Below are 21,444 nucleotides of genomic sequence, written 5' to 3' on the forward strand. Positions count from 1 at the left end.
CATCTGACCAGAGCACCTTCTTCCACATGCTTGCTGTGTCCCCCACATGGTTTGTCACAACCTGCGAACATGATTTCTTATGGCTTTCGTTCAACAATAGCTTTCTTCTTGCCACTCTTCCATTAAGACTGGTTTTGTGAGAGTGCACGACTAATAGTTGTCCTGTGGACAGATTCTCCCACCTGAGCTGTGGATCTCTGCAGCTCCTCCAGAGTTACCATGGGCCTCTTGCTGTTTCTCTGATCAATGCTCTCCTTGCACGGCCTGTCAGTTTAGGTGGACGGCCATGTCTTGGTAGGCTTGCAGTTGTGCCATACTCTTTCCATTTCCAGATGATGGATTGTGCAGTGCTCTGTGAGATGTTCAAGGCTTGGGATAATAATTTATAACCTAACCCTGCTTTAAACTTTTCCACAACTTTATCCCTGACCTGTCTGGTGTGTTCTTTGGTCATTATGATGCTGTTTGTTCACTAATGTTCTCTAACACACTTCTGAAGGCTTTACAGAACAGCTGTATTTATACTGAGATTAAATTACACAGGTGCACTCTATTTACTAATTAGGTGACATCTGAAGGAAGTTGGTTTCACTGGATTTTAGTTAGGGGTATCAGAGTAAAGGGGGCTGAATACAAATGCACACCACACTTTTCAGATATTTATTTGAAAAAAAAAAAAAATGGGACACCATTTATAATTTTCATTCCGCTCCACAATTATGTGCCACTTTCTTTCAGTCTATTTCATAAAATCCAAATAATATACATTTTTCTTTGTGGTTGTAACATGTCAAAATGCGGAAAGGTTCAGTGGGTATGAATACTTTTTGCAAGGCACTGTAGGTAGTTCAATGTACAGTAACGGTCATATTTCTTAATCTTAACTCAGGAAAATGCACTCTACAGTTAGAGCAGATTTTTTTAGAGCAATGTTTTAGGACTCTTAGGACTTGTTCCATCCATTAATGATCCTCAGGATAAAAATCCTCCTATTTAGTACAGAAATTTTTGGCTATTTTTAGAAAACCCAAACAAAAGAAATCCAAGAATAAACTCTTACCGAAAGACCTGAATGGACAAGACTGTGGAGTTTGAGAAGGTTGTTAACACTGTGGTCATACTGTACCTGACTCAAGTCCAAATTCCAGGTAGTTCTCAGTGACGATGAGGATGGCCATTGCTTTGACAAAGAAGAAGAATCCAAAGGTGATGCAGAGAGATCGCTCACCTCCTTCCTCCAGCTTAAAGTAGTGAGCCGTGAGGGAGAAGAGGATCTTACTGAAGGAATAAGGAGTTAAGTACTGGGTGAAGTTGAATATGAACAGTGCTACCAATTCTCTTCAGCAAAACACAGCCAAGATAAGATAAGATAAGATAAGATAAGATAAGATAAGATAAGATAAGATAAGATAAGATAAGATAAGATAAGCAGCAAGAGGAGGCAAGAAGAACAGAGAAGAGAAGCAGCAAGAGGAGGCAAAAAGAACAGAGAAGAGAAGAGAAGAGAAGAGAAGAGAAGAGAAGAGAAGAGAAGAGACAGGACAAGTCCTACTGTACCATGTGCACCTTTGCTTTGTGTGCGAGTTTAAAGCAGATCTGCTGAGTGGCCAGACAATGCGCCAGTCAGTTCAATCGTCCCATATCAGTTTATACGAATGATTAAACTTACCTAAAATGTTTAATAAATTCATTAAATGTGGATTGAAAATCTTTGAAAACAAAGTTTAAAAGTTTCTACCAAATCTACAGTCAAAACAAAATTAAAGTTAAAAACCTAAAAAAAAAAACAACCCAGATATTATTGTTAGAAAGGTGTCATAATGAGCCGCCTCATGCCTGCATGCCCAAATCTAGTAGAGTTGATTACACTGGTCCAGGTCAATCATGTGGGTGCACAGTGCAAAAATCACAGACAACTGGAGAAGGCCATCTAAGGAAATGTCTCATTGCCCATCACATTGACAAAGCCATTTCTCTGCCACACACTCTTCAGAGCCAGCCCAGTAAAATGGCTCTTTCCTGACATCGTCCATCCATTTGCACTCACACAGGCCTATCATCATCCTCATCATCTTTATCATGCCATCAGCCAGCCTCCCTCTTTCCTATTGCACCAACCTTTTTTTCCCAGGCAAATCAGTCTGGTTTGGTCATGAAAATTGGATGTCCAATCTTCAGTAGCAGGTTGTGAGTGGGTGAGGGGCAATGCCTATAGCTGGGAGATTGATCCTTGTGCACTGTCCTGGGGTTAATGTGCATGATTTCGCACCCAGAGAAGCAAGAAAGTAGCAGGTAAAGAGCAACAGGTGCCGACTTCTAAAGGCAGAGATTTCTCAAATTCAGTTTCTGCAAAGGAAGCTGTTTACATGCTCACCCCAAGACTTCACATATTAAATCTTTACTAAAGGGAATATTTTGCCTGAATACCAGTTCCAGCTCCTAACGATTTCTAGCTGGAGTTGTTTACAGAAAGTATAATTGACATTACCAGTAGCCAGGTTCTTTCCTGCTCTTCCTCAGACGTGTGATGCAACATTTATCCTTTTCAATTCAATTCAGTTTTATTTCTATAGCACTTTTAACGATGGATATTCTCCCAAAGCTGATTTACAGATTATAAAAAGTTGATGTAGTTATTTGAATGTATCCCTATTTATCCCTAATGAACAAAGAAAAACTCTCTTAGATGGCATGAAGAAGAACCCATCCCCATCTGGGTGACAACAGAGGGTGTGAATATAAATTATTATAAATACTGAAGAGTGTGATTATATAAAACATCCTTTCTTTAGCTTATCATCTGAGTTCATTATAAATTCAACGACTTCTCCGTGCTGAAGCCTTCAAATACTCAATGATGGAGATACACAATGTTATTTTGCGTATTAATTAAGAGGTTGTTCTCCTTTTCACCGTCAGTCTTGTTTCTAGTAACTAAAATCTATAGGAGTAGATATAGAAATTTTACACTGTCACTCATATATATGCCCATGTCTCCATGGTATCCTTTCACTCATAAGTTTCCTCCACAGTTTCCATCACTCCATCATAGGTTAACCACAGGTTGTCTCTTGTGTCTATATGACTTCATCCAATAACTGTTTTTGTGTACAATAAACTGTAAGCTGCACTTTGGGGGTTACCATTGGTTTGCATCATTCTTTAAACTCCCTGTGGTCATGCTGATGTTTTTCTGTCTTTCCGACAACGTTTAATATTTTTCGTTCATCAGTAACTTCAGTGTCCCATTTCTCCTAGACTAAAAGGGGTCATTTCCATATGTAGAAATCTAACAAGAAATCTAAAAAAAAAAAAAAGAATAATCAGATAGCAGAAATAGACACGGATTAAAAGGCAGATAGAAGTAATTGACAAGAAAGAAAGGAATAAGCGAAAGAATGAGAACAAAGAGAAGGAAAGAGAATAGGAGCTGAAAACCTGCAGCCACTTATATAGCATAACGTACAAAAAATGTAATGTTTCTCTAATTGTCAACCCAGGAGGAGGAAGACAGAGCCTTACAGGATAGCTTCAAATTATTAGGGTTTAATAAATAATAAACACAGAACAGGAACAAAGATGAAAACTAAACAAGACAAATGACAAGGGTACACTGACGAACACATTGACGATGAATAGACATAAGGATTAATACGTAGGGAACAGGTGTGTAGAGATGGGAAGAAGTAAAAAAAAGGTGGGGCAGACACATGACATAAACAGACTCACATGGCCAAAAGTCCGGGCTGAGTCCTCACACTAATATCAGCGTACAACTAAATCAAGGACTATGGGAAAACAAAACTAAACTTAAAAAGGAAAAGTGGATTGTACAATTAAATCCCTCAATATTCTGCACTTCAGCTTCACAGTCATTCATCCATTCTGAACTCAATATGCTGCACTGCCAAAACCAGAAATGCACCTTTTTAGAGTCACTGGCAAAAAATACAACCGCCACATGAATATAACACCCTGGCAAGTGGGTTCAGAATATATATATATATATATATAAAAAAAAAACGAGGCACACAGAAAGTATGACAGCTCTTAAGCATTTTGTACAAGATCAAACTCTGCAGCACCCCCTACATCATTATCTGTTCTGATGCAACCTTCAGGACATTCATGCTGCAGCACTCGTGACATTAAGCCTTAACCTTGGCTGAGTGGTGTTATGAAGGATACATGACAAAGGCCAGCACTAACAAACTCCACACCACACTGATGTTCATCTCTCCATTAGGCTCAGCCACACAGAAGTACAGCTCAGTGATGAGGTACACTGCTGTCGCTGCCACTGTGAAGTCCACCAGCCACTGAAACTCCGGGAAGTAGTGCAAAGCTAGCAGAAAAAAAGAGTAATGAGGTCTTCGGTGCAGAGAGCAGCATGGAATATATGAGGCTGCTAGGCTTCTAATGATATGGAGCAGATGGAAGTGCATATACCTAGCGTGTCCACTTCGGCAATACGTTTTGTTTCCAGCTGGAGGTCGATGTCTTTGGGAACCGTCATTGGCTTGTTGTCTATGTGGCCGTTGTATTTCCTAAAAAATACACAAAATCCATACGTCTGTGCAAGTTATATATACACATGTAAAGCCACAGTTGGAGGATGTACGGTCGATGTTACATTTTTTCATGCAGTTGTTCAAACAAGAAAACCTCATCTCAATCTTAAAATAAACCCAGCGTCAAATTATACAATACAGTTTTAGAGGAGTGAGCCTGAAAAATCATCGTCTCCCTTTCTGAAGACGGACTAAGGTAATATTGATATTTGCTTATACTTAAACATCAGTGTTATTGCACACGTGTAAATAAATCAAAGCAAATCTAAATTACTGGGATTTCTTTTCAGCCCTAAATGATATACAGATTTGCAAAGCATAGCTCAGACTTGGCTCAATTTCCCTTGGAAACACCACCACCATCAGTGTTTGTACCTTTAACTGAGGATTAGAATCCTGCCTGCTTTAAAAAAAAAAAAAAGAGGCTAAATATACACAATGCTGAAATCAAACACATTCCTTCCTCAGCACTAAAGCTGTTGGCATGAGAATGTTGAATGTTGAGGTCTGCTGGGAACAGTAGGATACTGGAAAGTGAAGAGGGGGAGAACATGGGCCTCCAGATCAACAGAGGCCAGTGTTTGAGCCCTTTGCCCCATAGCCGCGGGCCAGCTGTCCTAAAAAGCAGTGATCCTCTCGTCTGGAGCGCTGTTGTTTACCCAAGGGCCATGCACACTACGGCGACTAGCACAAAAGCCCTGTGGGAATCCCGATCTTCTATAGTTTTGATCTCGGCGCTACCTGCCTCGGCTCGGGAGATCTCCAAAGAGCACGGCTCCAAAAAGAAGGACTTACCAGAAGGTAAGCAGAACAAGGAAGGTGGACATTGGCCCATCTGTACTATTTTAAGGGATTAACATGCTGGAATTTAAGTGTAGAGATTATACAAAGATACTGAGTGAGAACTAAACTAGGGACTAGTGCTCATTAAGAGCAAAGAATACTAGTTCAGCGCTGGTTTATTGGTCATTATAAAGAACCAAAAAATTCAATTGCACTACATACCTGTCCTTTTTGTTCTTCCATCCTTTCTGATGCTTTCCAGCGAGGCTCCTCAACTCATCTTCTGTTGGATGCTGGTACCAACGCAGACTGAAAACATGCAAGCCAGGCATAACATATAAGCATAAGAGAACAAGGCAGATTTTGAAGATTTGTGTACAGCCTCTTCAACTTTGTTTGGAAACCATTTGAGTCCTGAGAGGGCTGTGCTGCTTTTAGTTGTTTCCAATGTTTATTTATTCATTAATGAAAACTCAATTATGGAACTCTCTAGGGCAAAAAATCCTCTGTTTGAACTAGCGGAAGAAAAAAAATCAAAAAGTTTCACAGTCCAAACAAGTACTGATGAATTATTGAACACATTCTGAGGAGCTGTTTACTCTAAACACATGGAGCTAATTAGGAGAAACCAGGCGGGGTTTGTCGTGATCCTCTTGGGTTATTCCACTTTCTGAAGCTGCCCTTTGGTCTTACTGATGAGCCGTAATGATGCATCTTTGGAAGGCCGATTATGCTAACAATAAAATTAGAGCTTGAGCGAAAGTAGATCATGTTGTTCTTGTTGAACCTGCCTTCGGCATGAACTGCTGAGATACAATGCTAGAGCACTCGAAGGGTCAATAAACACAAAGGGTCTCAGTGCCTTTGCTCATTACCTGCCACTGCAAAGCAGCCATCTTGCGAAGGAATAGTGAGGTATAATTTTCTGAATCACACAGGCCATTACCATGGTAACCACCAGTTGCACACTGATCACACCCTGGGGATTGAAGACACACAAAGTATAAAAAGGTTACACAGTGCAAATAATAGTTAAGTGAAAAGGACAAGTTAAATATACATTACATGCAAACTACACATTTGACATTTTCTGAATTATTAACACGAAAACAGGAATACTAATAAATAATAACAACATTTATTAGACGATTCCTGATATGAGAAATTTAGAACTTTCGGGCGGTTCTTTACAGTTACATACATAAGTTACCTAAATAAGACCATTTGTGTGGGTTCTTGGTCAAGAGTGTGAAAATCATGTCATCATTGTGCACCCGAGGAACCAGACAGTGTCAAGAGGGAGGCATTTTCATTTGGCCAAACAGGCTGGATATTACAAACATGCTTGAATGTATCACTTAGGTATCAAAACTCATAACTGCCCTTTTAACCCAGCATGAAACTACTTCAACTGGAGTGGATGTACTGTAGCCATAAACTGACCAATTCTACCATCCACACCAGTGGAGCACAGTCTGAGCCCTGCACTTCATAGTGAGACACGAACCTGCATTTAAATCACCTCTAATCTGTAAATGTGTTTGAGTAAAAGCTTGACTTTAGGTCACAGTATGTGAGCTTGTCAGACCATGGGTATTTCAGTCCAGACCAATTACATGTGCAAAGTATGCTCACTAGAAGGTTTAATAGGAACACCATCCTGTACACCTACACAATGATGCAATTATCCAGTACCTCAAGGATTTGGGGATTTTCAGATCAGAGAAATAATCACAAAATCAAGTAAACTCAATGACATTCTGAGGAGCGTGAATTTTTTTAAAAAGACCACTAATTTTCTGTAGAGACGGGCCAAGACATGGCATTACATGGCACAATGCACGCAAAGTTTTTTCAATTCACGTGAAGCAAACATGAACAAAATTATCAGAGAAAGTAACTATAACCAATTCAAGTCCTTTTTTCTACTAAAAAAATATACAAAAACTCTTTTGCTTCCCATATTTGGAAAAAAAAAATAATGCAGAAAAATCAAGCATTTTGGGTGCCAACAATCACAAAAAGAAATCTCTGAAATCATAAAGGGACTGAATTATCCAACCAACTAAATCATGTGGCAGCAGCACAAACATGTAAGAATCATGACCGATATGGATAATTTCATATCTTGACAAAGAATCGCAAAATATTTTATTTTCTCTAAAACGTATGAAAAAAGATATGTACAGAAAAATAACTGCATCCTACTCCATGAAATGCAATTTTTATTTTCTATGTTTATTTGGAAGTGACATTGAACCAAGAAGAACAAGAAAAACATTATTATTACCAATAAGAACAAGCAAAAACACAACATTCTCAAAACAGGAACAATATAAATGCAAAATAATAAACTACCTTTTCGAATTCTAGTAATCCATTGTACAGAAGCACCTCTGGTTTATTGTACATTATCCTAAGTTTTAGTTGTGTAGATGCCTGTTGTCCCACCTCGTCATGCTTATTTTTGTTACAGTGCACATTTAGTAGCTTCTGTCCCATACCATTATAGAATTTACAAAGAATGATGCAAAAAAACAAGAAAATCCACAATTTCTTGCGAAGAGAAATCAGAATCTCAGACAACCACTATTTCCACCCATGCCAAGCAGAAAAGGCAGAGCACACAATATGTTAAAGCTCATAGTGGATGTGTTATTAAAGCAGAAGTCCGTGTAAAGTTCCTCTCCTGTCCGTCAGGAAAAGGAATCAGAGGCTATAGTGGGAACAGGCTCACCTACACTGGACAGGTGAAGATTGGGGGGGTGGGGGGTGCTGGGGGTTCTATGACTTCTTCATAGTCGTAGACTATGTCCATTTTCTATGAATAATTGTGAATAATAGCACAACTGAATGAATGAGCAGGTGAATAGGTGTTCCTTTCAAATTGGACCGTGAGTATATGTCAGTAGTTTTTGACAAAATGTAAATTAAAATCACTTGTCACTGTCTATCACTTCATCTGTATGTCGTAGACATGCTCATAGTCCGGGATTTAAACCGAATATAAATTTCTAGTCCCTTACAAAAAGAAAGATTTGACTGCTGAAGCTCTTGGTTGATTCATGTAATGCAAACTTTGGTTGATGTATCAATAATTAATAATAATTTTATTTAAACATTACGTGGGTTTTTTTATCCATTTACAGTTCCATTTATTGTTGTGGAACAACTGTGAAACAAGTTAGTTCCTTTCATCACTTATAGTATAGCAGCTATAAACAGCTGTTACCTGACCAGTCTGTCTATTTTGTTGTAAATATCACACCAACACGTCTCTAAGTTAGCTGATGGTACAGAAATGATAAGGCAGAATAGCGCTTCTTTAGTAGCAACACTGTCTAACCAATCAAAACCCAGAATTCGAGAGTGCTGCTTTACAAGAAGTACTAATGCATGATAACTGATAATGCTGTTGTTGTCCTTCAGCTGCTCCATGTTCATTGTCCCCATAGCTTATCGTCTGAACCCCATATTTGATTTGGAACAGATTTTTTCACGCCTTCCTCATGCAACCCTACCGTTTTATCTAGGCTTGGGAGTAGCACTGAGAGTAACCCATCAGTGGCTGGGTTGGTCCTTGCCCAGGAATCGAACTCGGACTGTGGTGGCGCAGAATCCTGCTGCTGGACCACCAGGGACATGAACTACTAAACATTTGCATATTTACTGAAACTACTTTATTACTGGATCAGACTCTTGTAGATACATTTTCCTAATTGGTACTGGTGAAACATTATGAATTCTTATAATGTATTTGAAACAATGATTGCTACAATTAGAGTTTTCTAGCATGATTACATTATATTTTATTATATTACAGTATATTGTAGAAGACGATATAATATAATAGTGGCAGAAAACCGGTGAGGGGGAAAAAGGAGCCAGTGTATAGAGGGAATACAGGAGCCACATTTGTAGGTCACATAAATGGCTTGCTTCCTTGCAGTCATCATTCAATCCAATTGTCAACTCAAACAACCTGGCACACTCAGTCAGAGGAAAAAAAAAGTGCTCTCCTCCTTTTCCGTTTTCAAACACAAGTTGTATGATCTACCACAACAATAACTAGTAAACTCTAGAATTTAATGGACATCTTCAAGAAAGTCATCTACACACTCAATTCTGCCAAGGCTTCTGCAACTAGCAATGGTGCACTGCAAGTTACTTAGGTATCCATTACGAGAACAATCACAGCACCTTCCGAGGTCACGGAGTCAGTGCCATATTACTGCTGTTCAACCCCGAACAACTCAGAACTTTGTTACACTTCAAATCAAACCACTTTCAAAATAACACAGAGTACTCTGAAAACACTGTTAAACCAGAACACCAGGGTGATTGTGAATACAGTTTCCTACAGGGATATCGTCACCGTCATTGCTGCTCCCAGAAATAAGAGCCAGCAAACAACTCGCTCTCAGATATAGGGAAATTGTATCTGTCCCAGTAACCTGGTTTAAACATACTCTATGATGATATTTGATAAAGAGAAAGGTGTTAGGTGTAAGACCACCAAGGCAGCAGGATTATCCACCAACAACACCAATGAAGAGCATTAGGTCTGAGAACTGAATGAAAAGTTGCGTTTATTAAAAGGTGAGTGATAAGGCACAACATAAATGCTCAGATAGATGGATAGATAGATGGATAGATGGATAGATAGATAGATAGATAGATAGATAGATAGATAGATAGATAGATAGATAGATAGATAGATAGATAGATAGATAGATAGATAGATAGATAGATAGCAGGGGCAGTTCTAGACCCTTTTTAGGGTGGCTCTAGCCCCCTGTCTGTGATCTCAGCCACCCTAAAACTAAAAGTATAATTTTTTTCTTTCAAAAATAAAAATAAAGTTAAAATGCAGGACATGTCATCAATGGGAAAGAAAATTATTTATCAGTTTGATCCAAGAACTAATTTTTTACTTTGCTTTTACGTGCGTGTGTTGTAGTCTTTCAATAGTGCGTCATCAGCTGTCTGCTTTATTTGAGCAGAAAAGCACAGGCACGCGCAGCATGCACGCGCAGTCAGAGCTGGAGGAAAACCGCAAAGACGGCAACCAAAAGCAGTGAAATCTCACTATTCTTATTACCAGAGTTGTAGCACAAACAAAATATTAATGCAAACAATCCATTCAATACTAAATAAAAATAACATTTATTGATTTGATCTTTTATATTTTTTATTAATGACTGCATTAATTGGACACACTGTTTGTAGAGAATGCACACATACATAAACTCATTTGATTCAAGACTGGCATCATTACATCATGCATAAAATTTTGGCGTCCATTTATTTTGCCATTTTAAATAATACCATAACTTTTGGCTTCTATGTAATCATATAATATAAAACTCTTCTTGTTTTAAATTCTCACTTAGGGCTAAAACCCCTAAAGATGAAACCCTAGAACTGCCCCTGATAGATAGATAGATAGATAGATAGATAGATAGATAGATAGATAGATAGATAGATAGATAGATAGATAGATAGATAGATAGATAGATAGATAGATAGATAGATAGATAGATAGATAGATAGATAGATAGATAGATAGATAGATAGATAGATAATGCAAAAGCTTTGAAAATTTTTTAATTTGCTTAATAATTGTGAATAGTTGATAAACTATTACATTTTAATTTCCAGCATGTAGCAGACACTTTTATCCAGAGCAACTTACATTTGTATCTCATTTTATACAACTGAGCAATTGAGGGTTAAGGGCCTTGCTCAGGGGACCAGCAGGGGTAGCTTGGTGGTCCTGGGATCGAACTCACAACCTGCCGATTCGTAGCCCAAAACCTTAACCACTTGGCTACCAGTATCACTTGAAACTGGCAAACTGATACTCCTTTGCATGAGAGAAATCATAATAATAAAACAAAAATAATAATAATAAATAGATTTATTTGATTCTCTCTTAAAATGTGCATTCCCACCTCCTAGGGCCTCTATTGACTACATCACAAAGCGAGTTTATTGGCACAAAGTAATGGTGGCAAGCACTGCCAAATAACCTGTGCCAGTAATATAATCAGTATAAAGAAGTGTGTAGTCAAGAAAAGAAAATGTTTAGTGTGTATGTACAACAAACCAACATATAGACTAGGGGTGGCAGATTATATTATATGTATTTTTTAATGTTGAAAATATCTATATCTTTGTAATCGGTATTAAACCAGAAGTACTCTGTAATGTTATTTATTTATTTTAATGTTTAGCTGACCACTGTTTCCTGGAAATACTGGAATCCCTTAAAAATAAGACTCCAATAAAAAAAAATCTTTTAGGGGTTTCTTTTATATATAAAAAACACATCACAGTCTATTACTCCTCATAGACACTGGACTTATTGTATAATGTACAGTAAAGCCATATTGCTTTAGGGCTATTTTCATAAGTGGCATAAAGGAGGATCTTTAGTTTGGAGGGGAAAATTCAACAGCAGGTCTAGATGATCTGGTCCCAGCAATGGTCCAAGGAGAACCACCATTTTCTAATAACTGCAGGAGTGATTTTATAAAGTTTATCTTTACTACATCGTTCCATATCGATTTGCCGTATTTTGAAGACATATAACTTTATAATGGGTTTGAGGTCTGGAGTTGGAATGGGGTATTTTTTTTTGATGTAGGTATGTAGCTATCCGTGTAGTTATGCTGCATTATAACACTAACACCAAGTCTCATATAAGCTTATATAGTAAAAAAAAGGATGTTAAATGGTTCGAGGGTTAGTGATCAGGCAGTTGGATGGTACAAGACCCAGGACTGTCAATCTGCCGCAATTTAATACAATAGATCCATAATACATGGAAACATTTTATTAAATTGCCTTGACCAAAAAAAAAACCCAAACATTTTACACATACAAATTCTCTACAAGGTTCTTAACATACATTTTTATTAGAAAATGTAAAATATTTTTTTGGGTCCAACTTACAAAATAAGTCCTTAAAAGTTTGTCCTGATAGAAATCATTTTCTAATGACATTTAAATCTGAGCAGATCAAAATGTATGTTTTACAGTCAAAATAGTGCAACATTCTTTGCATGCTGATGCTTCTTCAGCCTTCAATAAATACCCATGTGTCGGTCTAGTACAGCCTTGTATATGCAACTTGGCCATGTCTGGATTTAAAAGGAAGGATTGCATCTTTTTCCCCATCTCTGGGTTTATTTGAAATAATTTGTTAATAGTAACCAGTATCACTTTTTGACTTGCCATTTGATACCCACTCAAGTGTCCATCTAATACTTTGTGGCACCATGTCTGTAGACTGCCAAAGAAATGCAGCAGACAAATGTGACCAGTGTGTGAGACACAGAAAATATAGGTCACACATACACACTGAGAGGCGAATTGGAAGTGTAGACCTGAGCCATCGGTATAAGGACCAGGTCCGCAGGGAAAAATTAAAGCAGCAGGAGTTGACAATCAGCCTCAGTGGCACTGACCCAAAATACACAGGGGCCAAATGATGTCTGAGCTGGACTGGAAGAGATAACCAAGAGATCAAAGTAGTAAATCACTAGGTCCTTTAAAAAAATAAAAAATAAATAAATCAATTTAGACCCTAGGCTGAAGGGTAACAGGTGGACGTAAGTTTAAAAGCTTACATGCCGTTTATCAGTGTAGAGTTCTGCATTTCCTTCACTTGATATTATGACGTATACAAATGTAAGATAAACCTGGACAGCTTATATTATTACAGACATTCTCGTTCTCCACCCTGTTCTCCTCCCATTAGAGTCTAAACCTACAGCCAGACTGCTACTTAACAACAAACCCCCCCCCAAAAAAAGTGAATATGAATTTTTCAGAACTTTTGGCATATGATTGTATACAATGACCAATATGCGGGCATTTTCCATAAAAAGCTCAAAGGTGCTTTTTGTAGTGGTGAAGAGGTTCTCAAAGCCAGGTCTCACGGGGTTTTCACACTCGCAGGTTAGTCCAAAACAGAGCACAGTTCACATGTAGAATTAGTAATGTGAAAGCTGTCGTGTGGACCAGAAAGCGTGCTGTGGTACCAAAACTGAAACCAAGCTGTAGGAGGTGCTCGGAGTTCAGTTGCTCTGAAACTTTGCCACAATTTCAGTGAATGTGAATGCAACTCATACTCAGATCCTAAGTGACCTTTGCATGTGTTTTAGCCAACAACGATATAATGTTGCATCAGGACATGTACTATCAAGGTCCGGGGAATGGTGTGAGGCACATACAGGGCGAGATGCATTACTGCACATAACGGCACTAAAATATCAACAAAAAATTCCTGCTGTGTTCTCCATGCGAGTTTGAGATGACATGAAATGAAAACCAAGGTTCGACTGAACCAAATAAGTCTGAAATCAGTCCAAGGGAAACAATCACTCTTGGATTTGGACTGCATCAAGCATGTTGTGTGTCAAAACCAGCTCAGACCCAGACAAGGACCTCAAGGCCTGTTGGTTGAGGAAATGTGCAAAAACATTTGAGAAGAAAAACAGGGCTCCTCAGTGTTACAACAGAAAACCATTCACCCTATAAGCCAGAAACTGGCAGAACCTGAGATGGCATTACTCTCCCTTCCCCTGTCAATCAGAGCAACACTCACCAATCCTAGGTATTTGTGAGAACTTTTGTATCAGGAAGAGTGTTTTCCTTTTACAAGCATACACTGCCCTGTGACACAGCATGTTCAGCAGTTAAAAATATATCAGCTTCACTGGCCTCACATGTCCTGGAGGAAGCATTTTTAAATTATCGTGTGATAGGTTATAGCTGCCTAGTTGGTGGAAACTGGCATGTACACAAATTGTAGAAAAAAAAATATGATTAGCATTCCTACCAGTTACACAATGCATAAATAGGCTAGTAATTACTATTCATATTATATAAGTGCACAGGAGGATTACGGGTCGTATATGAATGCAACAGATTAATATGTAGCATGTAAACCACCGATGCTTATGAATACAACGTTGAGTGTTCAACGATGATAGAAAAAAGAAAGCAAACTGATGACAGAGTGATCTGAATCACGAAAAACGGTGCCTTCATTTATAGGCACCACTAAATGGAACTGGGTTGGAAAATATAAACTATTATGACATATTTCTAAACAGCTGTCAGTGAAATTGTGGTGCACTTACTGACACACAAAAAAAAATGGGGGGGGGCCCCAAAAAACAGAAAATCATAAAAAATGAAACAAAGACTTCAGGGCAGTTAGGCAAACAGTGAGATGCTTTCACACATATAGGGATTTTATCTGTGCAAGTCACCAGTCACTGTTCTATAAAGGTGCCATAGTAATAATCATGGTTGCCATAGCGATAACGTTTATCAGTGGGTGGCGCAAGTAACAAACGTCTTTATAACAAATCTGTTTTCTGGAGCTAAAATAAAACATACTGGAGGGAGATTTGAAGTTAGGATATAAAATTCAGCAGAGTACATCTATACCATTCATCATATAAGATGAAGGAGAAGCAGTGTGTGCTCTTGTCTTCTACTGTCTTCAAACCCATTGGTAGTCGCTGCACTAAGTCGCTTTGTATTTACATAAACTTAAACATTTCTCCACTTTGTCACCAAAAATCTAGTAACCATGTGTTTCCCGGAATGGAACGAGTCACTGTATATGAGAATGTGGCATAACTATAAGAGCTAGGCTCTTGTGCAGACCGATAGCCAACCAATAAGCTATTTTAGATTGCCTCTGCCAGGAGGTTAAAACATGACTGCAGAACTCTGTCTTTACAGGTAAACGATCATGTATTGCTCATGGATATTTTTGAAAGTTCTATAATGACTTCTGACTCTTCTGTCTTCTAACTCATGACACCGTGACTGCCTCGGAGTTGAAACATGACTGAAGAATCCTGCCTATAACATTATGAAATATTGAAATATTTGTTATAACTATGTTATAGCGTAATAGTGTAATATTTGTTATAACTATGGTGCCCTGCGATGGGTTGGCACTCCGTCCAGGGCGTATCCTGCCTTGATGCCCGATGACGCCTGGGATAGGCACAGGCTCCCCGTGACCCGAGAAGTTCGGATAAAGCGGTAGAAAATGAATGAATGAATGAATGATGAATGAATGTTATAGCGCATCTATACATTCAAGTTTAAATAGCCATTTATTGTATTGTGTACCCCAGGGTGCCATCAACTTTAAAATGCTCCGACAATGCACATAACCTTGTTTTTACAGCAACATAAGTATATGTTTAAAAAAAGACATGACATGAGGTCATTATGGCACCATCTACACATCTAAAGAGCGTTTTTGTCTGAGCTTCTTACGCTGCTCTGTGACCCTACCTGAGAAGCAGTCCAATTCAATGGCTTAATGTGTCTTGGAGGAAACACGTGTTAACCATCCTCCACTCTTTATTAGGAGAATATAGTAAACAAAAGTATGAGGTGAAGTCATTATTAAACAGGCTACACATTTACATGTGGCACGTTTGCAGACTGAAGTGACTAATTCAGGACTATATTTGCAGTTTAGTCACAGCCCTGGAGACTGGAGACTTCCTCAGAATATCTGCTTAGTTTTCAGTGGGAGTTTTCTCAAACAAACACCTCATTGTGACAGCAGCGAGACTGCTTATAAACCATTATGCTCAAACACCAAATCAGTGATTACTAATGATAACTACCTATGACTTCAGGGCAGTTCTGCAAACTATTGCTGCTCAAAACACAAACCTTAAAGAAAAACTATGTTGTACTGGGTTAATCAGCTAATTACCAAGTGGTTTAAGAGATGAACGCTCAGTGCTGTGGTCCACCACACTTACATCCCTCCCTCATGTAGAGTCATGTATACGCAACAAAAGCCCCAGTCAAAAATAAAATAGCATAAACATCAGGTTCTGTCCAAAAATAAACAGTAAGCAGCTGCTCATACAGGCTACGACTTGAACAGGATGTCAGGCGCTCTTAACGCCGTAATCTAGAAAACAACAAAAAAAGATTCTGTACGAGTTAATCCAAACTTGTTGCTGGGAAAAACACAGCTCTGCCTCTCACATGAGAGAAACCGATAAAGTGCTTTCACAGACATGCAAAGTCATATAAATAGCAGCGTCTAAGCTGAGTCTCTAATAAACAGAGTTCAAGTTCGAGTCAAGTCTTCCTTAATGAATTACAGTAGAATTCACCATCATATTTTGAGAATAATGACTTTATTTAAAATCTGTATTGCATATGGTTCTATCTGTTTTGTAGTGTCCATGATCAAAATTCCAACAAGAATAAGTGTGCTTCAAATACCCTTCAAAGGTGATGTACAGTACTTATTCAACTGAAAAATTGACGTTTGGAATGTTGAACACTTCGGTCACAACTTGGCTTACCTAGCAGAAGAGGTGAGGGGCTACCAGGTGCTGATGCTGAATGAGAGAAAAAAGTTCTGTCTGATTTACTTTTCAACATTTTCAAAATTCACTGCATTCTGTTCAATCTAGCAGGTTCACACCGAACGAGTCTGACATCATTTGCCATCAGCTGGGACATGTCTTAAACTTCCGCTTAGTAAAAAATCCATGCTAGTGTTCCATTTAAGATGATATTACACTTCTGAAATCCAATCACTATATGGTAGAATGCTGAGTGCAGAGTATACAGTACAATATTGGCGAAGTAGATATTAAGAAGTGATTAGTATTCATGACAGTTTGTACTGTGTAATAAAAAACTAATGTAATAAACTATTTCATTCTGTTAATTATACCTCACAGCCTCAGAGTCCCTGGTTCGATCCTGAGCTCAGGTTACTGACATGTTTGCCTCATGTAAGGTTCTTCTGGGTTCGGCGGAAAGATATTTGGTGCATTATTTTGGCTCTTGGCTGTGAATGTGTGTGGATGCGAGTGTGGATGCCGTCCAGAAGACAGATGACAGGTTTATTCCGGCCACTGAAAATGAACGAATGGGTGTATGGATGAGTGAGTGAGTGAGTAAGTGGATGAGTGTGTGGATGAGTGTGTGGATGAGTGTGTGGATGAGGGTGTGGATGAGGGTGTGGATGAGGGTGTGGATGAGGGTGTGGATGAGGGTGTGGATGAGGGTGTGGATGAGTGTGTGGATGAGTGTGTGGATGAGTGTGTGGATGAGTGTGTGGATGAGTGTGTGGATGAGTGAGTGTTTGAGTGAGTGTTTGAGTGAGTGTTTGAGTGAGTGAGTAGATGAGTGAGTGGATGAGTGTATTAGTGAGTAAGTGAGTGAGTAAGTGAGTGTGTGAGTGAGTGTGTGAATGACTGGATGAGTGAGTGTGTGTGAGTGTGTGTGTGTATGAGTGAGTGAGTGGATGAGTGTGTGGATGAGTGAGTGAGTGTGTGAGTGAGTGAGTGTGTGAGTGAGTGGATGAGTGTGTGGATGAGTGAGTGAGTGTGTGAGTGAGTGAGTGGATGAGTGAGTGGATGAGTGAGTGACTGTGTGTGAGTGTGTGTGTGTTTGTGTGAGTGTGTGAGTGTGTGAGTGAGTGAGTAGATGAGTGAGTGGATGAGTGTATTAGTGAGTAAGTGAGTGAGTGAGTGTGTGAGTGAGTGTGTGAGTGACTGGATGAGTGAGTGATTGTGAGAGTGAGTGAGTGAGTGTGTGTGAGTGAGTGATTGTGAGAGTGAGTGAGTGAGTGTGTGTGAGTGAGTGAGTGTGTGTGTATGAGTGAGTGAGTGAGTGAGTGTGTGTGTGTGTGAGAGTGTGTGAATGAGTGGGTGTGTGAGTGAGTCCTGAATGGATGCCTGGGTGCGTGAGTGCGTGCTGAGTGCTGCGTGCTGTGTGAGTGGTGGGGATGAGTTGTGGGTGATGAGTGGAGATAGGTGAGTGGATGAGTGAGTGGATGAGTGAGTGGATGAGTGAGTGGATGAGTGAGTGGATGAGTGTGTGGATGAGTGAGTGAGTGGATGAGTGAGTGAGTGGATGAGTGAGTGAGTGGATGAGTGAGTGGATGAGTGAGTGGATGAGTGAGTCTGTGAGTAAGTGTGTGAGTAAGTGAGCGAGTAAGGTGATGAATGGATGAATGGCTCAATCAATGAGTCAATGAAAATTAAACAGACTTGGAAGACACGCACATCCTTTTATGAATTTTGTTTGAAATGTGTTTTGTTTAAAGAAAGCAAACAGGGAACTTAAACAAAAGACTGTTGTCTGTGTAAACATCTCAGCATACAGGTGATACACATTTGAAGATGGCTCCTCTATTAGTTTTGTTTATAGCATCTCAGTTTACATAGTCAGCCACTTTAAAGCCAAGTACACAATAAATGGAATCTTTAAGGTAAATCAATAACATTTATACAAGTTAATATGAAACTGATGTCCAGCTCTTACACTGTGCAGCTGTGACCAAAGGCACAATTTGTGTGTTCAGTTCTTTCAACTTCCTACATGCAATTTGTTAAATTCTGGCATCCAGTTCCCTTCACTGTGTCCTGGGTGTCTGTTTGCTAGTCTGTTTTTCCCCTCCTCCTGACAGATATCTAAACAAAATCTTGCAACAGGGCAAAAGATGGAAAAATAGAGTTAAACAGGCAGATAGACAGACAGACAGACAGACAGACAGACAGACAGACAGATCATTCCACATAAACACATTTATGAATTTTAGCGAATTGAAACAAATTGTTTTGTATGGAGTTGTTAGTGATCTATTAGTGTCTCTAACCTTGATAGACTTTGCAGAAAGAGGTTTGATGCTGTTGTCTCCAGCCCATGCTTCACCGTATATTAATTGTGGGAAGCTTCGAATTGAAGTTTTTCTGAATAAAAAAATGCACTAATAAAGAAAATATTGTGCTAAAATTAGACTGCACAATATACCACTTGTGGAGATTTACTGCAAACATGTCAGTGGTGCTACACTCTTAAATTAAAGGAACGATACATAATTCGACCCTTTGTGTGTTGAGAATAAATCAACTCCACTTTTTTCCATTTTTGTTTTGAAACATTATCAGCCCTTGATACATTATTGATACAGAGCTTGATTTGGGGATTTAAGAAACAGAATCGTAATGAGCTTCTGTATATGTCATTCTGTTACACTGTGGAGTGTAACAGAATGACATATACAATATATACAATTTGTATGTACAAATGTACAAGTGTGAAATGTGCAATTGAAATATAAATAGTATGTGTTTTAAGTAAATAATGTGTAGGAATAGTGTTGTGTGTTCCGCGTATGTTTTTGTTCATCAGATGGATTGCCTGAGGAAAGAAACTGTTCCTATGTCTGGTCGTTCTGGTGCTCAGGGTTCTGTAGCATCGACCAGATGGCAACAGTTCAAAGAGGGAGTGTGCTGGATGTTAAGATGCTTGAGTACGAATATGTGCCTGTAAAATAGCTTCGAACATGGAAGACAAGAAGAAACCGAACGCACAATTGAACAAATGAATGCAGATGACTGAAGGAAGCAAATGGTGATGTCTTTCAATGTGTATGATCTGTATTATGTCACGAACCATCACACAATGAAACACTAGATCAGAAATATGAAAAACATTATTTAAATTATGGTTTTATTGTTTCAGGACAAGTTCGGCAACAAAACTCATACTGAGTATCAGATCACGGAGTCCCTACAGTGTAATTTTTGGTGTATTGTATATATTTATAGAATAAAGTGACAGGTAGAAATGTATCACTTTACGATGTGCTCAAATACACAAGGAAAACCACTATAGGTTCTACACTACTAGAATGCTTTTGAAAGATGACAATCAAGTGAAACTTTGGGTTTATAATAGGATCAGAATTGAACCGGTGTGGTCTGAGAATGTGCTAGTGTTTGATGCAAATTCAACTTTGTCCCAACGGAAGTTTGTTGACTTTAATACAGAGGGCAAACATTGAGATGTGGTGGTGTGTGGAGGACATGCTGAGGTCAAATGCACCTCTGATCAGGAAGTAGATAGAGACAGGTAGCACTCTCACACCAACACACCCACCCACACCAACACACCCACACCAACACACCCACACACACTTCTCGACCTAAATAATCAATGTCATACAATCCAATAATGCTCCATGATCACTACATAAAATACCCTGACACACACCTAAATCACAACACTGCTGGCTTTAGTTAGTGCAGTTGAGCTAAGAGTAAAGTCTTGATGAACAAGGAAGCATCACGGTAGTATCTCTGAGCCACAGACTGCTTATATAAGCTATAAGGATGAGTAAAAAGATTCACTGTGAAGTACATAACTGTGCTGAGTATCTGTCATACATAAAACAGGTTTATTTACATTCCAGGATTTGATCCAAGAGGACAGCTACATGCCACATGCTGCATCCTAAATAACCCCGTTTATAATGTAGTGTGTACTCAGAGTGTACAAGCCATCATTTAACAGCATACAGTGCTATATGGAGTAAAGAGTCATTTGGGATTCAGCCTCAGGTGATACTGTATGCTAGCATTAGCTTGTGTTACTCACCATGTCGATGTTGCTGTGCAGGAACAGACTCAGCGCCGACTGTCACACTTTTCTCCCCGAGTCGGAAATCAAGCGGCTCCGAGAACATATGCCTGTTTTATGTTACTGTTATCTGAGAGTCATGTGTCAAGCAAAAACGACTCGCATCCCTGAAGCCAATTGATTCACCCTCGGCTTCGGAGTGTTTTCAACTGCAGTAGAGGTCATGCTACGATTCTAGCTGTTTAGGCGGACACGCTGTTTGCCTGCATTCAAAAACGTGTAAAAAATAAATAAGTCTTGACGTTATTTTCAAACGATATTTTTGCATACAAAATATTAGTATAAAATTATTTATTTTGTTTTGTAGTGCAAGTTGTAACACGTTTGTAAATGTATGTCATTTAACTGGTTTTATATAAATACAGGCAAAATATTAGACAGCCATTGATCTGTAAAGACCCCCGTCCCCGGAAACAGATGTGAAAAGCAAATGTAACGTTTTTCTACCGGTGTTGGTCACACAGTTGTGGGTGAACGAAGGAAGCACTGTTGCATGTTGCATGTTGCATGTTGTTTTTGTTTTTGTTTTTGTTTTTGAGTCTATAACGAAATACAGTTACATATATTAATGCATTTACACGTA

General features: G+C 38.9%; 1 protein-coding gene across 5 annotated transcripts in view; it reads right to left on the reverse strand.

The window, feature by feature from the left end:
• The window catches only part of tmem161b (transmembrane protein 161B), a 29,690-nt gene extending 8,636 nt beyond the window's left edge, over nt 1–21,054 (reverse strand). The window contains exons 1-8 of one of the 5 annotated variants that reach the window (XM_027138523.2): nt 20,820–21,053; nt 19,036–19,129; nt 18,702–18,850; nt 6,230–6,333; nt 5,577–5,663; nt 4,450–4,547; nt 4,189–4,345; nt 1,127–1,278 (exon numbers count right to left, since the gene is read on the reverse strand). In XM_027138523.2, coding sequence (XP_026994324.2) covers nt 1,127–1,278; nt 4,189–4,345; nt 4,450–4,547; nt 5,577–5,663; nt 6,230–6,303 — 568 coding nt within the window. In that variant the 5' untranslated portion in view covers nt 6,304–6,333; nt 18,702–18,850; nt 19,036–19,129; nt 20,820–21,053. Of the gene's footprint in view, nt 1–1,126; nt 1,279–4,188; nt 4,346–4,449; nt 4,548–5,576; nt 5,664–6,229; nt 6,334–18,701; nt 18,862–19,035; nt 19,130–20,819 lie in introns of all 5 variants that reach the window. The other 4 variants (XM_027138521.2, XM_047818750.1, XM_027138520.2 and 1 more) reach the window with 4 other exon arrangements.
• Between the last annotated feature and the right edge of the window lie 390 nt (nt 21,055–21,444).

The sequence above is a fragment of the Tachysurus fulvidraco genome, chromosome 9, assembly GCF_022655615.1.
Source record: "Tachysurus fulvidraco isolate hzauxx_2018 chromosome 9, HZAU_PFXX_2.0, whole genome shotgun sequence".
Taxonomy (NCBI): domain Eukaryota; kingdom Metazoa; phylum Chordata; class Actinopteri; order Siluriformes; family Bagridae; genus Tachysurus; species Tachysurus fulvidraco.